Source organism: Sparus aurata, chromosome 8 (assembly GCF_900880675.1).
Source record: "Sparus aurata chromosome 8, fSpaAur1.1, whole genome shotgun sequence".
Taxonomy (NCBI): Eukaryota; Metazoa; Chordata; class Actinopteri; order Spariformes; family Sparidae; genus Sparus; species Sparus aurata.
Window position 1 is genome coordinate 36,374,879 of NC_044194.1, and position 26,157 is coordinate 36,401,035.

Below are 26,157 nucleotides of genomic sequence, written 5' to 3' on the forward strand. Positions count from 1 at the left end.
TTGGCAAACTTACAAAATCAGTGAGGAATCAAATAATTATTTCCTCCACTGTATATGAGGATAAAAATACCGCAGACATACGCGGAGAAGCGTCTGTACTCCTGCCTGTCCTCCTGCCTGTCCTACTGACTCTTCTGCCGTCACATTCCTGCCCGAAGAACAGTGACCAAGACTTTAGTGAACTTTCCCCTAGAAAACAGCTTCCCTCCTCACAATTGACAGAGTCAGGCAACGTACAGTTTACTGATGATGATTATGTTATTATGTAATTTAGAGCAAAAAAAAATGTAACTTTGTCACTTTCCAGGATGTTTGGTGGTTCTGAATCTCAATCACTACACATCATAACAGCATCCGTATGATGATCAAATTAACAATACCCAGCCCTGTGTTTGAGTTTTTTCTGTTAGGTACTAGTATATAACTAGCAACATTTTATAAAAACAAACTACAAGAACTACCAAACGCTCCAACTTGTCACCAGACGGTCCTGGTACTGAGTGAAAAGCAAGAAACAGCAAGTTGTGATCATATAAGTATGCTAGTGTAGACTGTTAATAGGACTGTAAGCATGTCCAATATTATAAAATGAAGGATTTAATAATTGTTATATTGTGTCTTTCATGGACTGTGTGTTGTGTTGAGACAGCAGACACTGACAGAGACAGTGTTTCTTAATACTATGGGATTACAGTAGGCATGGTTGTGCCAAACCACAGCGTAGCAGCTCTGCCACCCTGCCAGGCCAAAACCACAAGCTGTCACAGCACTGTGGCTGCTGCTGTGACAGTTACTGCCTCGAACAGTGGGAGGAAAAGATCTCTGCGTTCCAGATTCCACAACTTACACAGACAGTTTGGGTTCTGGAGTCTGGGCCCTGATGTATCCCAAAAATCTCTTTAGCTGCCCTTTTGATAAATAAATATAAAGATTTCCTATCTATGATGTCCAACTTGTTTTTGTCTTTTCATTTCAGTGTATGAAGCATTCAAGTACAGAGATGTCAATGTAAAACATCGGAAGATCTTCCACTGTCCCATGCTTGTCTTCTTTCTTTTTGATTGCCTCTGCGAATGGCTGCCAAATGGCAACAATATCAGAGGTTTTATGATTTGACAATGCATGGTTTGGCTTTTTGCCAGTGAGTTGCAATCATGCTTTCAGTTATTTTAAACATTTCCATGAATGAAGTATTGTCACTGTAACAAATATCTTCTCCGTAAGCTAGCTGCAGTACTGGCTGGCTGTGGCTCAGGGGTAGAGCGTATTGGTATAGGAAGGTCGCTGGTTCGATTACCTTGGTCTGCATGTTGAAGTTTCCTTGGGCAAGATACTGAACCCCAAACTGCTCCTGATGTGCTGGCCGGCCCCTTGCATGGCAGCCACTACCATCAGTGTATGAATGTATGAATTACCGTATTGACCCAAATATAATTATAAGACGACCCCTCTTTTCAAGAGTAATCTTCAGAAAAAGACTCTGATAACCAAAATTCGTTTAGAGGCCGCTTAGAGGACCACGATAAGCTTTTCTCTTACTGTTAGCGTTTTCAGACGGTCTTTTTGGACCCGCCATCTTCGGACGTTACACTCCGTAACTCCATAGTTCTTGGCTGGCTGACAGTTGTTTGGCGCCTCCGCTGCATTGATCACCATTATCTTGAAATTAGTATCATAGCTCCGCCTCAGATGTCTGTTAACTTGCCTCACTTTTGATCCACTTTGCTCCGTAAAATCACCGCGTCTCTCCATTTTTCATCTCCTGTCACTTCTTCTCCGCTGTGATTGACAGATAACCGCAGCCACAGTGTCAGTGACGTCTCTACAATAAGCTGGCGCCCTCTGCCGTTACGGCCGTGTAGCGACCCAGACAACTATCAGCATGTGTCAACGGTTAGACCCCGATTATAAGACGACCCCACTTTTTCACATTATTTTCACAGAAAAAACCTCATTCTATTTTCGGGTCAATACGGTACTTTAAGTTGCTTTGCACAAAAGCGTCTGCTAAATGTAAATCCTGTCTGGTGCAAGCTGCTTTTGATATTGCCAAATCATGTTTGGTATTTTGTTGACTTGCTGTGAACTTGACTGTGGCATGGTTAGGGTGTAGAAGCAATGATTTGACAGGATATACTAGGCCTTTAAACAATCAGCTTAATGATCAGCATAACAAATAAAAATAAGTGACACTAAACTTCTCTTAGATGGGGTTGGAAGACTGGACAATAGTATTTCCGAAGGTCAAAATCACCTTGATGAATTAACAAATTCATATTTCAGTCTGACTTCATACACATTTTTGATATGAACATGATCAAATTAAATGGTTTGCAAATGGGGATTTTGTCCAAGAAAGAACATTTTCTGTTTATTCTATTCTTATGCAAGAATTATGATGCAAATGGAAATGCAGTCAAACAATAGTCTTCTTATAGTCCTTCAGTGTAGTTTTGCAAGTCTGCAGATTGTATTGTCTGCGATGTTTGTAATGTTAGTCTCAGTCAAAGAAGGCAACAGCAATGATGAACTTTTGAGCCGTTTTAGACATATTAAGTCTATTTTCTGTAAAACAAAACAAAACAACACAAAAACAGAGTTTGTAACTTTCCGAAACTTGCTGAGGTGAATCAGGTCTTTGCTTTAAAAACACGGAAAGATGTGATTCAGCTTTCTGCCTCTGGGAAATTGACCATTTCCCATCTAAAAGACAAATATTAAGTAATTCATCTTGAGACTATAAACCCCTGGGATAAGTAATCAGAATCTATATTTTGATGGTAAGAAGAACCTGTTTCATAGGACTTTGAGGCAGTTAGAACATCTTCACTAAAATAGTTGCAGTTAGTAAAAAAAAAAAACAGATTGTCATGTCAAATGTTAGGGAAGCCAGACCAGTCATTTCTGTTAGCAGATCAGTTTAGTACAATTTCTTCAATTCATGTTACTATCAGAATCATTGCAACCCTGAACCAATTTGTCAGTGCCAGAAATGCAGCACTCAGCTATAATTCCATAATCAATTCATTGTCATATTGATGGGATGGGCAAGTGGTTGCCTGGCTGCAGATGGGTTTAACTTTTCACGCGTTCAGCCAATGACACCATTCAAAAAGAGTGATGTGAGTGAGATACACAATTGGAGTATTTTGGAAATGTATTGCAGGTATTCTCATTGTGGTAAGAAACTGTACAACTTGGTTTGTATTGAATGTCATGTTACAAATCTAACTGAGAAAAACTTTTCTTTGTCAGGCACACCTCTCCTCCTCTTTGCTAACCGTCGTGATGTACGATTGGTGGATACAGAGGGCGTTCGGGGTGAGTCAGCCATCGTTGTGAGTGACCTGGAGGATGCAGCAGCGGTGGACTTCCTGTATGCTGAGGGCCTGATATTTTGGACAGATGTCAGTGAGGAGGCCATTAAACAGACGCAATGGAATCAGTCATCCAACTGTAAGACTCCATTCTGTTGCCTGTGTTTTTCTTTATCTACTTAGTGAAGGATTTATTCAGAAAGACCTAGCTGTAGCTGTGACTTTGTAAGTTTCACACTGTGTGTGTTTTCTGGTTGCAGCTCTTAAAGAGGCACTTGGAACTGGTCAGACTGTGGTAGTATCAGGGCTGGACAGTCCTGATGGGCTGGCCTGTGACTGGTTGGGAAGAAAACTCTACTGGACAGACTCAGAGACCAATCGGATTGAAGTGGCCAACCTGGATGGCACCTCTAGGAAAGTCCTGTTTTGGATGGACTTAGACCAACCCAGGGCTATCGCTCTCAACCCTGCACAATGGTAAAAAACACACACTCAGTGTTTCCCACACATAGACCTTACTTTGGCTGTCCCCACATTTAGTACATCAACTGCTCATGTTGGGTAGTATGTTTGGTGACCCATTTTAGCATTTTATACTAATATACTTAGTATATACCTTCTTATTTGTCTAAAATAACCACGCTGTCTGCGATTTATCGACTAGTGGACAATCAACCCTCTCTCTTCCTCTTTAATTTACTGTCAATCACACATTCTCTGCAGACAGAGAGAGATGCTAACTGCTTTTACATCCCTCCTGTAAATGCAATGATTGTGATTCGACCTCTCTTATTTAATGTAGGCCTACTTATGCTGCTGTTTTGTACAAACTTGTAAGTACAAGTGAGTTGTTGCCATGTCTTTTAATGCAAGTTGATTTTGATCTGCTACATAAGTAACAGCAAGCTCCATACACGTCCCACCTGCTGTTTTGAGAAAAGAATCCGTGGTTGAAAAAAGTATTAAGGGTAAGTATGTTTTTAGTCAACTTTATAAAACCTTCTGCTGACAATGAAAGCGGATGGGGTTGCAAACCGAAAGGAGAGAGAAAGAGAGAGGAGAGAGAAACAGAAAGGCGAAGCAAGCCAGTGTACTAATGTATTAATGTAGGCAAAGCAACTCTATGCAAGCTAGGCAAACTCTTAAAGAGATACTAAAGAAAGAAAATAAATTTTTTTTTAAGTTTTTTGAGTCTTGTTTTTATTTAATCATTCTGTGATTGTACTCTCCACTGAAGCTATGTATGCTCACAGTGAAACTGTAGAGCTGATAGTATAACATTCAGTCAATGTAAATCTAGTTTATGAAAGTACAAAATAAAAACAGCATCTTCATGAGTGTCCATCAAGTTACTGTGGATGTTTGATATTTCCCTACTATTGCATTGTTACATTTGTTAAAAGGAAAGCGCAAATAGTCAAAAAGTGTCAGCATTTTTCAAAGCGATGGTTTCATCACTGATACCGCAAAACCTAGATAAATATTGTACATCCAAAACTGCACCCTATCCACCTAAGTCTTTTAAATAAGTATGGAATCAAAAAAAGTGTATGATAGTGTAAACGATGCATGGTTAGCTCAGTATTATTGATCTGATGGTGTACTGTGCAATGATGACAATGATGATGGTGGAAGAGAGAGCCTGTAGCCGTTTTTAGACAGAGCACCAAGCCGCCAATTTCACTGTTTTTTTGGCGGCTCGGTCCGCGGTTTTAGACAGAGGCCCGCAAATCAGGGGTCTGTTTTGGTCCGCCGATGTTCTGTCGCGGAGGGTACGCTTATTTCCGCCTCGCCTGCTATCTAAATCCGAGGCTGCAATGTGCCGGCCTATGCGTGAGGTGGGCGGAGATGTCGATAAGATGCACTGTTGTGCGACCCGCAGCCGGGGAGTTTTAAAACCAGGAAACAGCTGATCACAGCAGTCAATCCATCACTTCATCCACGGACATTAAGATGAACTGGACAGCTGCTGAGATCCAGGAGATGCAGCGTCTCCTCGGTCTCTGTAGCTGTTTGGTTGTGTTAGGTTGTTGTTGTGTCAGCTGGCTAAGGACGGTCGCTACTTTCAAATTAAAAGCCCCCTGCTAAGAACCCATTTCTAAACTCCAATGGGGTGCAATGTAAAGCTCTTATTTTGAAGACAAATTCGTTGTCACTGTTCACAGCAAAACTTTGAGCTTCACGTCACGTCACATGTTTACGCCTACCTCAGAGGCGGCTTTTGGAAAATGAGGAATATTACGCCTCCGTTTTAGAAAGACAGGCCGACACATTGCCGTCCTTACCTTGGAGCAAATGTGCCGCCTTTTCTATCTAAAAAGGGCTTGTTATGCACAATTTCCTCTCTCTGAGGTCTGACCTCACATTGACCTCCCTTCCCTCTGACAGACAGCCTGTTGGATCAGCAAAGCCTGAACTTCTCAGATGATACACACATATATCATAATACATAGTTACCACACTCCTGAAAACAAACACACGATATCTTTGTTTGAAATCAAACATTTTTTCTCTGTACAATGCTAATACATAAGCACATATTTAGTTACTCTTTAATTTATGAATTTACTCAATCAACATTTTCTACTGGCATTCATCATTCCACGATCGTTCTATTGTGTGTAAGGAAAAGGCAACCAAACCCCTTTTTTATGGGAGAGCACAGACCCTCATGAGAAAAGCTGGGGTTTACAAATCAAATTGATAATCACTGTCTTAATTGCCATATCTCTGACTGGGGTTTAGGTTTTCTTGAGCCAGCTCACGTAAATAAGCCTAGCAATGTCAAACTTGCTTTGTAGTAAAAACTGAAATTTTGCTCCGGCCCTGATGCGGCTCCAGAGGTAGTATCAGAGACGCAGCATTGGCGAACCAAACCTATGTGAATGAATAAGCCGGTGGCGTGGAGCGGGGGAGTGTCGATCTTTTGGCGTTCACAGTAAACAGATAATTAACTCAAAAAAATAAAGACAAATGTCCTTCAAAGCAACGTTGCAGGACCAAACAACAGTAATGTAGTAACTTGTAGTGTCTTTGGCAACTTACATGAGGAAAAAAATACTGCAGTTATACGTGGAGAAGTGTCTGTCATCCTGTCTTTCCTACAGACTCCTCGTCACATTTCTCCCCGAAAAACAGTGTCTGTCCCCGGCAAAAAACTCCTTCCACTATTGTGTTGTGTTAGTTACTGTCTTGATAAAAGTCACTGCGATGGTCAACCCCCCCCCCGACCGAGACTTTCTCCCAGAAAATGGCTGGGTGAGCTCCCCTGCCCGCGAGAGAGTCAGAGAGTGTCCTGTTTACTGATGACAATTATGTAATTACGTAATTTAAAGCTATAAAAATCTTTTACTTTGTCACTTTCCAGAATGCAAGGTGGATCAGTATCTCATGCACAACACATTAAAACTGCATCAATTTCATTATAAACAGTCAGTGGTATGTGTTTAGATTAACAGGAGGACACTGGGGGAAACACCTTGAAAAAAAAACAACACAGATGTCATCATCATGACGTGTACCGTCACCCATCTTTAGGATCCGCGGTGCTGGCTTTCTGTGTGAATTACACACTGGTTCGTCTTTACGCCACAGCTGCTTGGCTCTGTGTGAACAAACAACGGCAGAGAATTGGTGAACCGTTGCTGCAGTGAAAATGTAGGGACTCTGTGTAAAAAAAAGGGCTACTGACTCATTTGAATGGATCGACAACCTTATTCTCACTGAACAGGTGCTCTGTTTCAGATTCAGTAAACTCACACTCACCTCTAAATTGCAAAGTGTCCTTGTGTTAGAATTATTGACATATTCCTTCTCTGTTCTTCCTACAGCTACATGTACTGGACAGACTGGGGAGAGGAGCCCAGGATAGAGCGTGCTGGTATGGATGGCAGCAACAGGTACTACAACTATGTTACACTTAAGTAAACCCAACTTCTGCTTTTAGTAATATTTTTAAAGTACAGTGTCCCCAGTTCATGTAAATGTAGAGAAGAATAAACAATTTTACCAGAATAATTCAACAAAACCACCAGTTGCAGTGATCATTTGGTGTGCCTCTCTCTAACAGGAAAGTTATAGTGGATGTGGACATATACTGGCCCAACGGTCTGACCATTGACCTGATGGAACAGAAGTTGTACTGGGCAGATGCCAAACTCAGCTTCATTCACAGAGCTAACCTTGATGGATCAACACGGTATGTAACTTATGTGTGTGTATGGAAGTCAATTTAGTATCACTGTAAACAGTAGTAAGTGTGCAAACTTATACATATTATAAACAAAAAGCTGCATCTTAAATACCTTTAATCTCAAATGTATTTACATGGATAGAGTGGTGACTAATATTGAAGATACAGTTCAATAAGCCAACTCTCCTTGGAAAGTTGATTGCATTGATTGCAGCCTCGGATTTTAGTTAATCTCTGTCTGTTTGGCTCAGATCATCACTCCCTGCTGCAAAAACTTGAGCAGGTAAAGGAGATGGTGATGATATAAATTATTTTCCCCCAGATGACAAGAATCTGAGTGCAAGTGGGTACTGAAATAACTGGGGAAAGCTAAGAAAGCAGCAAAATGATGGTAGCAAATATACTTTCAGAGATGAAAATGACTCTTAACCTGCCTATGTTGGCAGCACACTGTTAACTGCTTCAAGTGATCTAACCATTGAACTACAATATCACCAGACTCACTCAGCACCCATACTGTAAATGCTATTGAACAAAACTCTATTTCAGGGTCCCATATTCAAACTTTCAAGATCAGCATTTCTTTTTCCAACAGAGAAGGGGAGGAGAAAAGAAAAAAAATCTGTTCAGACAGAATGAAAGAAAAATAGAGAGCGAGGGCGAGAGTATGAAAGAGTTGTCCAACACAAACAGAGTTGTGGTATGGAGGCCCTAGTCAGAACACACATAGCTCCAAACACACTCCCAGTGCATTTCTCTCACAGCTAAATCTTTCCCTCTCTCCTTTAGTCTATCCATCAACCTTTTTTCACATCTTACATTCTTTCTCTGTATCCTTACAGCCTTTGTCCAGCCTGTCTTCATAATTCTCTTGGCACTTACTTACAGTGGTTTAACTTACAATGTTTCCAGAGTGATGTCTACTGAAGTTAGATAAACTTTTCAATTTCTGCATCAGTTTAATGCAACAACTAGCCAACAGCATCAGAAATATTCAGTCGACCTATCAGACCTTTAAAGATTTAAAATGTAAGGGATAAGGGGCCATCCATGACCTGGACCCCAGTTCACATCCACCCATTTTGCTATCTCTCCTCATTTCCTGCCATCTCTCTATAGTTTGGTGGTCAAAAAAGGCAGTAAATGCCCCAAAAAATCTTATCTAAAAGATGGATGACCATAGACCATTTTAGCCCATAACACCAGTTTGCAACACAGAGAGTCAGAATTAATTGCAAAGGCACCTATTCTCTTGGAAACAATTGCTAATGAATTGCAATCTGTTACCTGCAGCTATTTTTTTTGTTGTTTCACTGAGTCGAAGTAGGAACATGTACATGTCCATGTACATGTACAGCTCAGTTAGAAGAGGAAGCTTTAATCTGAATCTAACTGACAGCTTGAGTAATGAAATAATTTGCCTGTTTGCTGATTAATTTTTCACACACATAAACATATCCACACAGAGCGGCTGAACAGAGCTATGAAATCTGGAGTTGGTTAAATTTGTTCTTTCTTTTTTCCTTCATCACTACTGGCAGGCACCTCTGCTTTTACAACACACACACACACACACACACACACACACACACACACACACACACACACACACACACAGGACTAGAAATGATGATTGATGAAAGCCAGTTTCTTGTGTGTTGATTTTCTAAATACAAGACTCCTTTGATCTTGTGCCTAAGTACAGTTTCATGTAAGTGATTCTTAAATGTGTTTTAGAAAAGAACCACTCTTCCTGGATCAAATCTAACACTTCATGCACACTTCACAAGCCTTCATGCTTTTTGTAATTGTTTAGACTGTTTAGATTGAAAGATAGAGTGAGACAATACTGTCGCCAAGGCTGCACAAGCTTCTAAATATCTTGTTAGTATAGTATATATAGTAATAAAGTGTAAAGAAAATTGTAATCTGTGTTGAGGCACAATGATTGATCACATTGCTGTGAAATGTGCTGTAGGTATTCATGGTCCTGAGAGGAAGATTCCTAATGGTTCTCTCATCTGACCTCCATTAGGTCAAAATATAACTTGTACACATGAAATTTACAACCTGATGAACAGATTGTAATGAAATGTAATGAGCACATGCATGCATCTCATAGACCAACTTGTTTACATTTTTAATTATTTTGTTTTCAGCACTTGCCTAAGTGCCTCTTTTGATTTTAATTACCTTTAAGGGGCAATATGGCAATCATTTTGGTTTAAAACATAAAAAAAGCTAACACTATGAACAGAGTGTGAAGAAACACTATTACCCCATTTCTACTGGTTAAAAATCCCACTCAAACACGCTAAGATTAGGCTTTTGTCTTCAATGAGAATGTGTTAACTAGGCATTTACACCCGGGTCACACCCGGGTCAATTGACTCTGCAGTAGACCTGGGTTTTTATTACCTTGGCCTGGTTCAGCTTTGATCCAAACGGAAGATCTGGGTGTGTGTAAATTCTGACGGATTTTGTACGCGCAAAGAGATGATGCATTATCAACTACTGGTGTCATGATCAAACTAACATCCCAGTGCTGTTATTTGTGTTCTGAGGAGTGATTTTGACCAGCTCGGACATGCAAAAGCTGCCTTCACGGAAGACTTTTTAGAATCCGACACGCCCCCTTAGTTATTTATTGGATGCTGCAGTGGCTCAGACTAATTTGATAGATCACAGCACAAACTGCAAAACTAGACAGCAAAGCAGATGCAGATCCAGCAGTTTCTAGAGATCAGCCTTTGGAAGAAATAAAGTTATCATCTAGCCAAACTGTTTGCTACGGAGCCCCATAAGGGACATGGGGGGAAAGAAATTGATGGGTGAAAAAGAAAAAAAAGATGTCCTGTTTGCAAAGATTTTTGCGAGATCCCGCAAAAGCTGTAACACTTTGCTGGTTGCTTGCGGTCACTTGGCCATTTGGGAATCAGCAAAAAGTACGAGTCATGGAGGAGGATTTGGAGCATTTCCTGCGGTCAAGAGAGGTCCAAAAAGAGGACATTATGCGTATGCAAAGAGACAAGGACGTAACAACACAGAGCCTGGGATAGTGACTAATATAGGGGGAAATGGAGTTAGCGTTAATGTTACGCTAGCTTAAACTAATGTCAGCGCTCATCGCTTCCCTGCTCAAACGTTAAGTTATGCCAGTCCAACAATCATAACGTTACATTTGGTGTACATCCAACGGTACCCATGAAGCTGTCCAGAGTATTGCAGTTGGTTGCTAATGAATTCATCAGGACCGGAATTTGCACTCCAGCTAACTTTTCATTTCTTTCTCTCCTTTACCTCTTAATTCGATAACCGTTGTGTTATACAGTGCAATCACCTTATCCCATAAGTACTTTTATCGTAAAATGGCATCAAAGAGTGGTAAATGATGACTCGGCGGCTAGCATAACAATGGCAGTTATCTCCGTGCTACCTGACTAGCACCTTGAGGCACTAGCGGCTGACTTGAGATACCTCGTTTAGCCTACTGGAAACCAAATTTGACCAAGTCCGGTCCACTGTAGAGGATTGCGGCCAACGCCTGGCCTCTCTAGAGCTTGCTTAGGACGACCTGGGCCAATGAGCCAGTGAACATCTGCTCCAGCCTCAGCGAAGACAACCCCGAGCTAACGTTTAAAGTCATGGACATGGAAGGTCGGAGCGGGCGGCAAAACTGAGTCTTGCAGAATCAGTCTAAGGCGGGCGCCCTACAGACTTCTTCTCTGCTCTGCTGTGCGAGGTTTTTGGAGAGGGGAACTCGTCAAGGGTGCCCTTTAAGCCTACTTATTGTAAGCCCAACCTCTCTACCACCTATGCTGTCATTGCTCTCCTAGTTTGGCCAGTTTTTCATATACAAATTGAATTTACACAAAAGTGCGCTTTTCCCTGTATATGCAATGGCTTCTGTGTCTTAAAAAAAAACTTCCTTGCTCTTTTAATGCATGTTAAACAGTGCCTAACACAATGGTCACCTCTGTCAACATCCCTGGTGGGCTGAATTAATTCATCAAAATGAACATCCTCCCTAAATGTTTATATATTTTTCAATTCATACCAATCTTCATCCCCAAATCCTTTTTTGACTCACTTGACACTGTCATACGTATCTTCCTACATATGGAAGGGCAAGCGACCTCAGCTAAGTAAAGTTCACGGAGGCCTGGCATTGCCTAATTTTCGCTTTTACTTCTGGGCGGCTAATATACGTTGCATTACGCTGCAGTTTCACTTTCAAAACCAAGTTGACTGCCCATGATGGGTGGCTATGGAGTTGGGCTCCAGCCGGGACCTCTCAATTCCAGCACTGCTTGGCTCTCCACTCCCACTTCCCTGACTTAAACCAGTCGATAACCCGGTTACCAGGCACAGATTGAGAGTGTGGGCTCAGTTCAGAAAACACTTTGGTTTTCACTTTTTTTGTCTTTCAAGCCCTATACTCTCAAACCATCTCTTCCTGCTGTCTTTACTTGACTCCAAGAATGAGACAAAAAAGGTAGCAAGTGCTTCAAGGATCTTTTGATTGATAACAGCCTTGCATCCTTTGAACAACTTACTTTAAAGTTTAACCTACCAAACACCCATTTTTCAGGTACCTGCAAACAAGACACTTTCTCCATTCTCAGCTACCAAACTTTCCTGAGGCGCCTGATGCGTGATTGATATGCTCCTTAGTCTACACCTGTCATACAAGGGTTTAATCTCTACCATTTGTGACAAGGTGGCAGGTAAAAAGCATGCCCCTCTTGACAAAATGAAAGCTGCTTGAGAGCAGGACTTTAACCTTTCTCTGTTGGATAGTGTGTGGGACTCAATCTTCAAGTTGGTCAGTTCAAAATCTATCTGCGTTCGTCACTGACTGTTACAGTTTAAAGTCGTACACATTGCCCATGTGTCCAAAGTCAACAGACACACGTTTGCCCTTCACACGATTGGGTGGTGCCGGTCATAAAACTGAACACTGTGATTAATATCGCAATATTGTGTGTGTCCATACATACATACATATGTATATATAATATATATATATATATATATATATATATATATATATATATATATATATATATATATATATGTATATATGTATATATATATACACACAAAGAGAGAGAGATAGATAGGCTAAAGTATTTTCAAAAGATGCTTCTGGGCAGAGGGGATTTCCTCCCTCCTCAAACATAGTGCCTCTCCAATTTTCTCTGTCTTTCTCCAGTGGGTAAACAATTCATTAAAGTTTCTATTAATTTAATGTCATGGTGAAGTACTTCTATGCTTCTTTCTCATCAAGTTTTAGGATGAATGAGTCAGGTTTGAGATTCCAGTCCCCCTTTACCCCTGCAACTGGAATGTAGCTAAATATCAGTGTTGTTTCTCTTCTAATCTCTTTTTCGACACCTTTGAAAATGTTATTAGCTGCTTTTAGTCTGAAGCACAAAGTAGCTGCTGATTCTGTTGAGCTCCACTCAGTTGTCTGGATGGATCCGTAAAACTGCCTCAAGACTTTATTCAGCTCTGTCCTGTTAACAGACTGAAGGTTGATGTTTATATTTTTGAGACTAAACTAAGTCTGAAAGCAGTTTAAAGTCCATCTAGTTTGCCTGCAGTGTTAGCTTCACAGTTGCTCTTCTGTAATTTGTCGAGGTCAGCTGTTGGAGCTTTGTGCTGAGGTATACAAACTTCCTTCCCTTCTCTCTTTTCTGACAACTATTCATAATTTAAATCAAATGTCATTTGGGGAAATATACTCAACTTTACAGTGCAATATTTGTTATAATCGAAGACACTGACACAATGGAACAAGTGTGTGTATTTACACGTTCAGTTGCTCAATCTCCTGAACAGTTCAAAATGGCTGGCTCCAAAGAATAGTGTACATTTTATAAAATAGTCAATAACAACACTATCATTAAGATATAATTAAATACATACTGTATTTAATGTCCCAAATTTCAGAAATAGAATTTTCCAGCAGAAAACACAAACCTTCCTCTCATCCTAAAGTAACTTTTATTTTGTCCTGCAGTGAAACAGTGGTGGAGGGAACCCTGACCCATCCTTTCGCACTAACATTGTCTGAGGAGACCTTATACTGGACTGACTGGCAGACCCGCTCCATCCATGCCTGTAACAAACACAACGGCGACAAAGCCAGGGAGATCCTTAGTGGTATTTACTCTCCTATGGACATCCAGGTCCTCGAGCCCTATCGACAGCCTTACAGTGAGTGAGGACTTTTTTTACTAATGTGGATGGTACAGTAAATATGAGAACAGAAGTAAAGCTGGTGACAAACAAACTCGTGTAGTGTGATTGATAAATCACTATTATTATTATTCTTTAATCTTTGTAGTAGCATAAACTAGAGCATTTGAAAAGGTAAATATGTGACACATTCTTCAATAATGTTAATATCTTATATATCATTTTCTACTTGGTAAGCTTGGTACAATAACAAAGACTAAAGGAGTTTGAGAAGCTAATCATATTTTCGCCTTCACCTGTCTATTCTTCGTTCTCTCTTTTTCTCTCATCTTCATGATGTTGTCACTGCAGTCCGGACGCCATGTAGTGACAATAATGGAGGCTGCAGTCACCTCTGCCTACTTTCTCCAGTCCCACCTTCCTACAGCTGTGCCTGCCCCACTGGAGTCCAGCTGAAACCAGATGGAAAGACATGCAAGCCAGGTATGGATTTTATTTACACTATTTTGACCACAAACCAAATAGCCACTGGTAATTGATTGCTTTTCAGAACCAATATAAATAATGCTTTAGTAAGTCATATACTGTAAGTTGGGTGTTGCTTTAAAATGAGTTGCTAAAGGCTAACTACACCCTCATCTTGTGATAGAACATTTCCTCTTAGCATATTTAAAATAACAACAAGAGAGTGACAAAAGCAACTTGTGGCTACACAGTGTGTGATGCGGTGGGTTAGGGGACACTGACTGACTATTACTCATTATAGCATGGACAGTGACATAAAGCTTGTAGCCAGCCATGAGGAATTACTTTAAGATCGTCTGTTTCAGCACCAGGAAGGCTGGGAGGCTAGTGGTGCTTTGACAATCATGAGAGCCATTTTCATTTATAGTTTGGTCTTAGCTCAGGAGGTAGAGCTGGTCGTCTAGTAACCAGACAGTTGCTGGTTCGAATCCCCGTAGCTGCATGTCGAAGGGTCCTTGGGCAAGATACTAAACCCCACACTGCTCCTAATGTGCTGGTTGGCACCTTGCATGGCAGCCACTGTCATCAGTGTATGAATTACTGTAATTTGCTTTGGACAAAAGCGTCCCCTAATTTGCCTAAATGTAAATAGTCCTAATGTGAAAAGGTGTGTGGACAGTGTTACAAGTGTTGTATCTGTCACTGTGGAGGATCTTCAGCACATAGCTGTAGCTATTTTTTGTGGTTACTGTTTGTGTCAGGCACATTTATATAATTAAGCTATGAATATAGCACAGTTGAGGCGGTCCAATAGGCATAGCCACACTTTTTACTGACTTCTGACTGTCAGTGACAAAACCAACACTTTGTTGTAACGTCAAATGTTCTGTGTCATTTATCAGTATTTTTCTTAGTCCCTTGTATATTCAAGCACAATCTCAAAGTTGATTAGTTAATAACTTTAACTTATGTAGACGTTGGACTGGAAACATTCAGACACACTCCACTTAAAACGCAGAAAGAAGCAATGACTGAGCTGTAAAAACATAAAAACCAAGACAAAATACATGTGAAATAAATCGAATGAAAAATGTTGGGATGTCCCTATTTGTAGGGAACCATGAGATGTTGTTGAAAGTAGATGTTTTTTTCAGGGCTGATACCAATTACTAGTAATCCAGGAGACCAATAAGTGATCATTTACAATTTACTCAAGCACTAAATTTATGTACAATTTGGAGGTACTATAGTTATTACTCGTGAGATCAGATTAGGGCTGGGCAATATGGCCAAAAGTGTTACCACGATATGTTTTTTTAATATTGATCGATGTCGATAATTATCACGATATATATTTTACAATAATAATGTTGAATTTACAGTTTTAAAAGTATACTCCTTAGGAAAGAACCCCTGTTCTGTAAGACCTGATGTGGTTTGGGCGTGCGACCAGACCACATATCAGCGGTGGTCACGAAGTGCTTGACATCTCTCAGCTGATGCTTTTTCAACTGTGCTTAAAGGCATCGTGTCTTTAGCAAAATAGTACGTAATTGCAGTGGTTATGTGTTTGTATCGCTTTGGTTTCTTCTCATATGGGGTAATGGCTGAAAAAGCAGCGACAATTGTTGGTTGCGAAGTGAAGTCTGACTAGTAGAAGCAGTGGTGCTGGTCTGTTGGCTACTTGCGGGGAGGCTGACGCTAGCCTTATAGTGCAAACTTGTGCTTTCGGAGTTCTCTTTGGGACGGTACCTGTTGAGATGACAGAAGAGGTTGGTGGTAGCTGACACATTTTCCACCTAATGCTGGTCTGTCCTTTGTCAAACTTCAGATAGCCGAACTAGTTTCAAATAACCAAAGTGGTGTGACCTTTCTTCAGTTCAATTTCTTCGTCTTGTCAGTTTTCTCGCACTTTGTTACGCGTGTAGGACTGCTCATTTTCTTGTGACGGCTCGACACACAGGTGTTATTGTGAGTGGGAGGGGCCAGAAACATGCATCAACCACATGCATTTGTGTCTCTGCTGTGCAATTGGCTGTTGGTGTAGTGTTTTCTGGGTAGAGGAAAATGGACTCAAAAAAAATAAATAAATAAAAAAATACTATTGAAAATAAATGTATAAATACATTTACCATGATCAAGATCGTTTTATCGCCCAGCCCTACATAAGATAGTATTTTGGACACTGAGACCACAGAGTATGGACCAGTAACAGAGAAATATTGCTGCATCAGAGCCTCGGGAGTGGACTGTAAGTTGGGATTTGTATTTTAGGTCAAAATAGTAATGACTTATACATGTTGGAAACTACATCTTAAATGGATAAATGATTTGAATAAGCACCTGAGATACTGGAGACATATTTGAAACGTTCTATTGAAACCCATCCCTTGTACTGGATACACTGAGTTATTAGTACTGCTGTTGCCGAAAACTATAGCCATCGTGTTTGGTGTAATGAAGTGATGCAGCATGGAGTGTATCAGCTTGAAAAACAAGTCAAACTGACCTGTCTGCTAGCGGGGTGGGACATTAACTGACCAGCTGCCATGTTGATTCCCACGATGCTAAAACAATAGAACCTTATTCTTGCAAAAACTCAGCACTGTGCTAGAGTGCGTCTGTGTCTGGTAGGCTGTGTTATGTGATTATATTACATTTGAATGAGGCATGCCAACCAATCACTTAGCCACTGTTGACAATAAACACAACAATGCTCTATTGTGTCAGCCAGCAGTTAGTGTGTGTGTGTGTGTGTGTATGTGTGTGCGTGTGCATTTGTCTTTGTGTCCATGCTTCTAATTTGTTTTGCTTGGTTGGTTAAATTGAAGGCGTTTGTTATTGCACTGGCAGCAGAGTGTGTGTGTGTGTGTGTGTGTGTGTGTGTGTGTGTGTGTGTGTGTGTGTGTGTTAGAATCTGTTTGTCAGGGATCTTTAAGTGTCTCAGAATGAAGTCAAGCGAAGACAAGAGTGGAATCACAGATGCTTTCCCTCCTTTCTTGTCATTCTTTCCCTCCATTAATTCCTCCTCGCCCCAGTCATTTAGGTAAAGTTGCAACAACTTTCAAGTCAAATCTGATTTGTGCCAATGCTGAGAGATGGCAGTTGTGAAAGTGTTGAATAAAAGAGGGAGTAGCATTTAAATGTTGTTTTGCCATGTGTGTTTTGATATCTAAGCTACATGACATGTTTTAGATATGGGAGATTTTGTTCTTGTTTTGCATAATGTTCCATTGCAGAGTACAGCATTTGATTACAAATAACGTACTGTCCTTTTGGGTTTTATAGAAATGTAGATTTTTTTTATTGAAAATTTCAGTATCATGCATGCTATACAGTCATTGCTTTGTCGCAAGATTCAAGTGATTTGATGTGTGAAGTGTGAGACTAAAAGACAAGAAAGAAAGATAAAGCAGGTAGGGGAATAGAAAGAGAGAGACACTTTGAACTGCCTTAAATGTGAGTCAGAGGTATGAGAGACAAAGAAAAACAGTTAATTGTCTCCCATGAGGTGAGTTTGGATCCTGTTAAAACTGAACCAACAGCCAGCCAGCGGAGGATCCCTCAGGATAGCAGAGCCCTTTGTTTACAGACTAGATGGAACAAGGAGGAGAAAGAAAAGCGATAACAGCAGAGCCTGGCTCAGGCTTTAAATCTTTTTTAACGTAGATAGATAAATGTTTTTGGAATACGTTTCCATGATTGCTTTCATTTATTTTAATTTGTTATTAAGGTTGACTTGCTGCTGCTTGTTAAATTAATAATCATCATGGTGTTTGTGTTGTTGGTCCATTAGACAAGGGTGGAAATAACAAAGTACAGTTACTCAAGTACTGCACTTAATTGAAACTTAAGGTGTCTTGAGATATTTTGAGTATTTTCAATTTCTGCTAGTCCCCATTTGAGTATAGACCCTGGTCTTGATGACTCGATGATGGGAATGGCTGAGATCTAGATGGATGTGTCGAGGAGCAGTCTTCTGCTGAGCTCAGACCTGGGGTGCTGTAGGTGACTGGGGTGAAGGGTTGCAGGGATTCACACTGAAATGACAACAGCAGCAGAGAGAACACATCTAAAGTTTGTCAGCAATGATATGATTGTTGTAAGTAGATGAAAGAATAATCTTATTGCTTAAACTGAAGAGTAAACTCCTATAGTCAACTGATTATGACCGAAATAGGAGAGAGAGAAAGGGGGCAAGGTTCAGGAGTGTTTTGCCTGCAATGTGTTGACAGCTCGATCAGACTGCATTGATTTGGTAGTTTTTCCTTGATTTTGAGTTGATCTTTGAGTTCTATTTCATGAGCAAGTAGGCTGTGTAGTTGTATGGAATAAATAAAACATTTCTCTGCAGTACATTTAAATTGTTTTATGACTATTTTATTTAACTGAATGATGAGTACTCCTCCCACCACTGCCGTTAAAGTATTTTCTAGGGTCTGGCCGTTGCCAATTATTGGATCCAATAATCAGCATATTTACTGAGTATTGGTATCAATGATTTTTCTGTCAGATTGCTGATACAATAAGCTTATTTTAAAAAGCGGTACTTTGGATCTCATGCAACAGCCTGTCACTCAGTGTCCCCAAAACACTATCTGTGTTACTAACACATCACAATAAATAGTGTATAAAAAATAAAATAACATGAATCTACAAAGAAATTAGAAACTAAATTTATCAAACAAATGTAGAGGAGTGGAAGTATAACAGTGGAAAATGGAAATACTCAAAATTGTACTTAAGAACAGTACTAGAGGTTATTTCCATTACTGGTTGTTCTTAAATTTGAGACTAAGTTTTTATTGCAAATGAATGCCGGTTCCAAATATTGGTTGCCAGTCTCTGATTTCTTATAATTGGTATCTGTATCAGCCCTGAAAAACCATTTTGGTCGACCCCTAGGCTGTTCAGATTATATGCATTTTGGATATTGTATAGAAAAGTAAAAAGCACCTCTACAGTGGTGTTCATACGCAGTAAATCCATGAGACCAGAGTAGGACCAGCTGTCCCAGAGCCAAATCAGCTCTGTCACAAATCCGCCAGTGAGCACTTTTGACTGCAAAGTGCTAAAAATCAGCGCAGACTAATGCTATTAACAATATTAACAATAAGTGAAACTCGTCTGGTGTGTTTAGGAGCTGAGCAGGTTCTGCTGTTGGCTCGACGAACTGACCTGAGGAGAATCTCACTCGACCTGCCAGATTTCACTGACATAGTGCTACAGGTAAACACATACACACACATGCGTGCGCACACACACTTGTTGCACTATCATGTATTGATCATTGTCCTACTACTCATGCAGGTTGATGACATTCGCCATGCTATAGCTATAGACTATGACCCGGTTGAGGGTTACGTTTATTGGACGGACGATGAGGTTCGGGCCATCCGCCGATCCCACATTGATGGCAGCAATGCCATGATGTTGGTCACCACAGAGATCAACCACCCAGATGGCATTGCTGTGGACTGGGTGGCCAGAAATCTGTACTGGACTGACACTGGCACCGACCGAATTGAGGTACATCTGAGACTTTACATTCAGGTCTTTTATTGTGTAAGAGGCTATCTATGGGTAAATACAGATTGAATGCTTGTCCCATTGAACCATCACCTGCTTCATGGAATTTGAAAAACGCTGGTCAAATCCCTTGTTGCAAATATGTGCTGTACTGACTGCTGCCTGTCCAATCATGGCATCCCTACCCATTATTTGTTATCGCCTGATTATTGTGAATGTGGTCCCATTTCAATGGATTCTCAAGAAGTCTCAATGTAATACTGTTTTCTTTATAAACATACATGAGCAAACAAGACCATCAGTGAGAAGAGTTCTACATGCATACTTATTATGGTAATTCCTAATGTCTGTCACCAGGTCAGTTTCAAACTTACCCGGGTTGAATAAGTCCAAAAATGGTGGACTGCTGAGGATAAGTTGAGAAAAGAAGCTGCTCTGTGATCATCAAATTACAGTTATTATTATTATAATTATATTATTATATTATTATAATTTAAAAAAAGAAAAACTGTATTAAAAATGGTTTGCCTTTTTCTTCAGTCTTTTCCAAAACAAATGCAAACAAATGGGTCGATCAAGATCCAACTGCTTTTGTCCACAGAGGGCATCAGAATCAACAAAATGAAAATTCTTTGTAGCTGCTTTGATAAGAAAAACATTTTGACGAACATTTTGGATAGATATAAACAGTGTAATACTTTAATTATTTGTATTGCAATATTGAATTGTGTAATGTAGTATTCTATAAATAATATGAAGTTACAAAGGAATATAAAACATTCCACCACACAGGTTACCAGGCTCAATGGAACCTCTCGGAAAATTTTGATATCGGAGAACCTGGATGAACCCAGAGCCATCGTCCTGGACCCCGTTAATGGGTAGGTTTTACTGTATGTGTGTGTGTCCTTGTGTGTGTGTGTGTGTGCAAACCGGAGTTAACTCTCCGAGCAGGGCTGCGGATGCCGTTACAACGATCTTGGGGTTTTACCTGCAGTTACAGGTGAATGCTTATGGCTATCTTTTAGGCTGAATCCAGAATTATTTTAGACTCAATACATTTAATTTTAATTAAATATATCAACTAAAATACCAACAAATCCACTTACAAATTCTGAATACCTTCAGGCCAGCTTCAGTGCCATTGTAGATACAACTTTTTTGGAGCATTTAAAGGTACATGTTGTTAAATGACAAATAAATACATATTTTACATATAAAAATTCCAAGATTTTATGATTTTGTGCAGGAAAAAAGGCAACATCAGAGAGGGAAAACGCCTGGCCTTATCAAGCAGCAACAATATCCAATGTGCGTAATGTATGATTTCTGTGTGACTGTAAACAATCTACATCTTTTTGGTTGCCTCTGTCTCTCTCAGCTACATGTACTGGACTGACTGGGGTGAGCATCCCAAAATCGAGAGGGCTAACCTTGATGGAATGGACCGGGTGGTTCTACTCAACAGCTCTCTTGGCTGGCCCAATGGATTGGCTCTAGATTACACAGCAGGAAAACTATACTGGGGAGACGCTAAAACTGACAAGATAGAGGTATGTCTAATAGCATTCTATACAAGTTCAATGTATGGTTTCACTAGCTCCAGCTAGGACACAACTGAAGCACAGGACAGAAAGGAAGTGGAATGAGGAGAAATGATATATATGTGCATGCATGTGTGTTTTAATCTTGATGCAGGGGAATGTAGAGTCATGCAATAGCTGGACAGATTAACACACCGTTGTTAGATTGTTGCCAACTGGTCTGGTCTCTGCTGGTCCAAAGTGGCCTGTCTTGTTGTCTGGCCTGGTTTGGTAATGGTCTGTGTTGTCTGTGGTCTGGTATGTTTATAGTTTATATTCTTCAAAGTAGCCACCTTTTGCTTTGTTGACAGCGCTGCGTTCTTCAATCAGCTTCATGAGGTAGTCGGCTGGAACGGTTTGCAACAGTCTTAAAGGAGCTCCCAGAGGTGCTGAGCACTTGTTGGCTGTTTTGCCTTCACTCTGTGGTCTAGCTCATCCCAAACCATCTCAATTGGATTTAGGTCAGGTGACTGTGGAGGCCAGGTCATCTGACACAGCACTCCATCACTCTCCTTCTTGGTTAAATAGCCCTTACATTGCCTGGAGGTGTATTTGGGGTCATTGTCCTGTTGAAAAACAAATGATGGTCCCACTAAGCGCAAACCAGATGGGATGCCATGATGCTGCAGAATGCTGTGGTAGCCATGCTGGTTAAGTGTGCCTTGAATAAATCACCAACAGTAGCCCCATTCACACGGCCCTCCGAATGCAGAGATCCTGCGCCAATTCCCCGCATTCTCCTCTGTGTGAAAGTTTCAGATCCACGAGGAGTGAACCATACCTGTTTGAATGGATAAGCCGACAGCCCAGAGCAGGTCCGGCTTATCCATTCACCAATCTGATGGTGTTCACAGTGTGATAACTAAACAGGTCCTTCACTCAATAAAATAAAGAGAAATGTCCCACAAAGCAACGTTACATAACCAAACAAATATATATTTCTTTTTACACTGTTGGCATTCTGTGGACAGCAAAGGATGACTTTCACTGTACAGAGAAACATGTTTCCTTATTGTGCATATGACAATAAACCCTTTGAATCTTGAATCTTGAAATAACAGTAACGTAGTAACTGGTAGTGTCTTTGGCAACTTATATGAGGAAAAAAATACTGAAGTTGTATGTGGAGAAGTTTCTGTCATCCCACCTGTCACTGACAAAAACTCACCAAGTGTTTGTCTTCTTCCACTATTGTGTTGTTGTAGTTACTGTCTTGAAAAAAATCACCATGACGGTCAGCCCTCCCGACCGAGATTCCAAGCGAGTAAGAGAGTCAGACAGCGTTCTGTTTACTGATGGCGGTTATGTAATTATGGAATTTAATGTGAAAAATATAACTTTGTCACTTTCCAGGATGCATGGAGAAAAAAATCACACAGACGTCATTGTCATGACTTGTAATGTCACCCCACTTTTGGATCAGCAGGGCTAGCTGGCTGTGTGAATTTCAGTCCCGGTGAAGACATGTGAAAAAGTGTTCTTACTGAGCTCCTCACCTGAATTATAAAATGAATAACCTAAATATGTCTCCCTGCCAAGTTCATACATGGGGAAAAATCTGCCGTGAGCTCCATATATCAGGCATGTTTATGATTATCTTTAAGCAACAAGTGAGGAGAAATGGTCAAGAAAAAAGAATCAAGAAGCTGATGCTGGGTACACAGGTAGCCCCACTGGAGGCGGCAACCAACCACTTGGATTACATTACTGGCTTTGATAAAGACATTTCAGTGATGAAGAAACAAATATACACCCTAGAAACATGAAATGATGACCTTGAGGCCTCTTCACGACGGTGTAACCTCTGTGTCACTGGCGTCAAAGACAGTAATAGCCCAGTGGAGTTTATGGCTTACCCGCCGAAAACAGCTCTCGGTTTGGACAAGTCTTACCGGTCTCTGTGAAAAAGACAGGAGGGGGGCCTCCCCCCTTGGGCTTGGATAATACATTATTTTCAGGAATTTTGGGAAAAAAATGTGGGAAAAGCCAGAGCTCTGAAACAAGTGACAACAGCCAAAGGGGGTAAGATCTGTATATTGCCGGACTACATGCGGACGGTGATGGAGCAGTGCGCAGGGCGTGCAGACTGACGTGTGGTACCCAGCAGACCTTTGGATAACTGCGAATGGCACTCATAAGTGCTTCGAAGTCCCGCAGGCAGCAAAGGAATATGTGATGACCAACACATTGAAGTGTGGAGACTAGGACAGTGGATGTAAAGCCGGGCAGTTTTTATCTTCTTGGACCCTCACTCTCCAGTTTCCATGTAACCAGCTGAATTTTGGAACGGTAACTGTTTTTTCTTTGGTCTAACGCACTCCCTCCTCATTGGCCTAAAAAAACGATGCTTATAGTTACGGTGGAGTTCAGGGGACAATTAAACAAACCACTGACAAATTATAGCTCTTGGACACAGTGGTAAGCTCTTTGGCCATTATGTTTTGGGTTGGGGTTTTTTTTGGAGGGGAGGTCCTTTCTGTTCGTTCAGTATATCAAATGTACTGCTATGGCACCCTTTCTTTAAGGCAGTGGTTCCCAACCTTTTTTCCTTGAAGTCCCCCTTGCTTGTGTGCAAGACAAGCCAGGCCCCCCCCCAACCTGCATACACTAAAAGAATAACGTGATTAATTACAAACTTTTATTTGCAGAAATAAACAGTTGTAGGTTTTCTTCCTTTTTGTGTCATCAGGTGTATCACGCACAAACACTCACACACAACTACACACACACACACACACACACACAGTTTAATTTTTGACCAGAATAGGCCTACCAGAGAACAGAATTGGCCTACCTATGTAGGCCCACATAAATTTAATGTGCACAAATATAATTTTGGCAACCTCACAACCTCAGAGCAGACAACGTTGTGCGTACCCCCTGCGATCGGGAACCACTGCTTTAAGGTATCCATCATTTTTATTTATACTATCATTGATTTGGTGCCAATTTCTTTTACAGTTATTAAGGGTGCACTGTACAATACACAGTTGCTCATGGATAAACTCCTTAACAAATGTCCATTCAGCCTAGGTTTATATTCTTATTTCAGACAATTCCTATATTTTCGTCTAAGGCTTTTTTTGAGGAGTTAGATAAACATATAGATGCTTTCCTGTGGAATAAAAGTACCCCAAGAGTAAAGCGTATTTTTCTTCAACGTGGCAAGGAGAGAGGAGGTTTTGGCCTTCCAAATTGTATCCTCTATTACTGGGCAGCAAACATATTTATAATGTCTTATTGGTTGTCAGAGCCTGAGGTTCAGTGTGGCCCAGAGTGGGTAGAAATGGAAAGGAGCTTCAGCGGCTGTGCAAATTTAGGATGTTTAGCTTGTGCTCCTCTACCTATAAATCTGAAGGTTGCAGGAAATCGGGTTATCAAAGACTCCTTGATCACAGTGTAGGAAGCACTTCAGCCTAGAACAAGCGGTTTCTTCTATGCCAGCGGTTCCCAAACTTTTTTTGCGGCACCAGAGCATGTCAGCGGAGCTGAGCGGCGAGAATTTCCGCTCGCCGCTTACGTGGGTGTTCGCTCCTTTGCTCCATCGCTCAAAGTTAGACCAGACAGCTCCGCTCAAAGACCGCTCTCCGCTCACCTAAAATTTCATTCAGCTCCGGTGAAATCGCTCCACGCTCGCTCAAATTTAAAAGAGGGAGCAATTCCTGACGTTGCACCTATATGACCTGTCTGCTTGCTTTTCGAAATATTTTACAAACTCCATCTCTCAATGAATGACCTCTGATGTAGGCTAACCCTTGAAGGCACATGTGAGTCTGGACTTGTGCATGCCCTAGACTCGTGGAGAGTGATATCAGAACGGAACTGGAGCGAAACGGAACCATCGCTCTGGCCTTTTGATTAAAACCAGCTCTGCGTTCCGACTATATTTCGCACGCTCTGCTCCCCGCTCGCTCTGCGCTCCGCTCACATGCCCTGTGCGGCACACCCCCTTCTACGTCCCAACCGGGTTGACGCACCCCCAAGAAAAACGCAAAAAAAAAACGCAACAAAAAAAAACGCAAAAAGCTTTGTTTTATCGCCATATAAAGACGTATGTTTAATCATGCGCAAATAACCAGAACACGCATGACGATAACAACATCAACAGAGTTTCAATATAATGCAACAAAGTTACGCACAAGCTTCCACTTTTAAGAGGATGAGTGACAGACACAGGCTCAGTAACAGAAAGCACGATTTTGACATAAAAGAAAAAAGAAAAATTGCAGCAATATTAAATAACCGTGGAGCTAACATCAACATCATCATAACACAACGGTTATGGAACTTAGAACGACAGAACATTGAATTAAATTGCAATGAAGTTATAAATGATCCACAACATTAAAGAGCATGGGCTCAGAAACAGATAAAATAAATAAAAACAAGGATCAATCTGAAACTTTTCAAGTGCAACAATAAAATTACACACAATCCACAACATAAGTAACAAAGAGCATAGGCTCAGAAACATAAAATAGGCCTAAATTAAAAGAGGATAAAAGAGGATCCATCTGGAACTTTTCAAGCGCAGCGCAAAAATCGCTCAGCCTGCAGCGAGCGAGAGAGAGAGAGAGGAGGGGAGAGAGGGAGGAGGGAGGAGGATGTGTGAGTATTCCCAGTAGGCCTATATTTGTAGCAATAATATCAAGCAGAGAAACCAGCCTCGCAGAGATAAGTTGTGGCGAAGGGCATCAAAACTCTCAAGGCTTTGCCAGGACTGTGTATGATGTCAGTGACTCGGTCCAAAAATCCACAAGTGGCTTTCGTTTGAACTGCAACTGCAGGGCTCCATCAGATGACAGCTCGATCAGCTGCTCCTGCTCGTGAAATGACAGCTGTGGGACAGGCAGGGAAACTTCAAATG

The 26,157-nt window shown here is 40.9% G+C and overlaps 1 protein-coding gene across 1 annotated transcript in view; it reads left to right on the forward strand.

Annotated features, from left to right (window-relative positions):
- lrp5 (low density lipoprotein receptor-related protein 5) overlaps nt 1-26,157 on the forward strand; it is a 104,184-nt gene that overhangs the window by 23,265 nt on the left and 54,762 nt on the right. The window contains exons 2-11 of the mRNA XM_030425773.1: nt 3,256-3,456; nt 3,578-3,794; nt 7,148-7,216; nt 7,387-7,515; nt 13,535-13,731; nt 14,065-14,196; nt 19,319-19,407; nt 19,489-19,707; nt 20,500-20,588; nt 21,089-21,260. Of these exons, the coding sequence (XP_030281633.1) occupies nt 3,256-3,456; nt 3,578-3,794; nt 7,148-7,216; nt 7,387-7,515; nt 13,535-13,731; nt 14,065-14,196; nt 19,319-19,407; nt 19,489-19,707; nt 20,500-20,588; nt 21,089-21,260 (1,514 nt within the window). The remainder of the gene's footprint in view (nt 1-3,255; nt 3,457-3,577; nt 3,795-7,147; nt 7,217-7,386; nt 7,516-13,534; nt 13,732-14,064; nt 14,197-19,318; nt 19,408-19,488; nt 19,708-20,499; nt 20,589-21,088; nt 21,261-26,157) is intronic.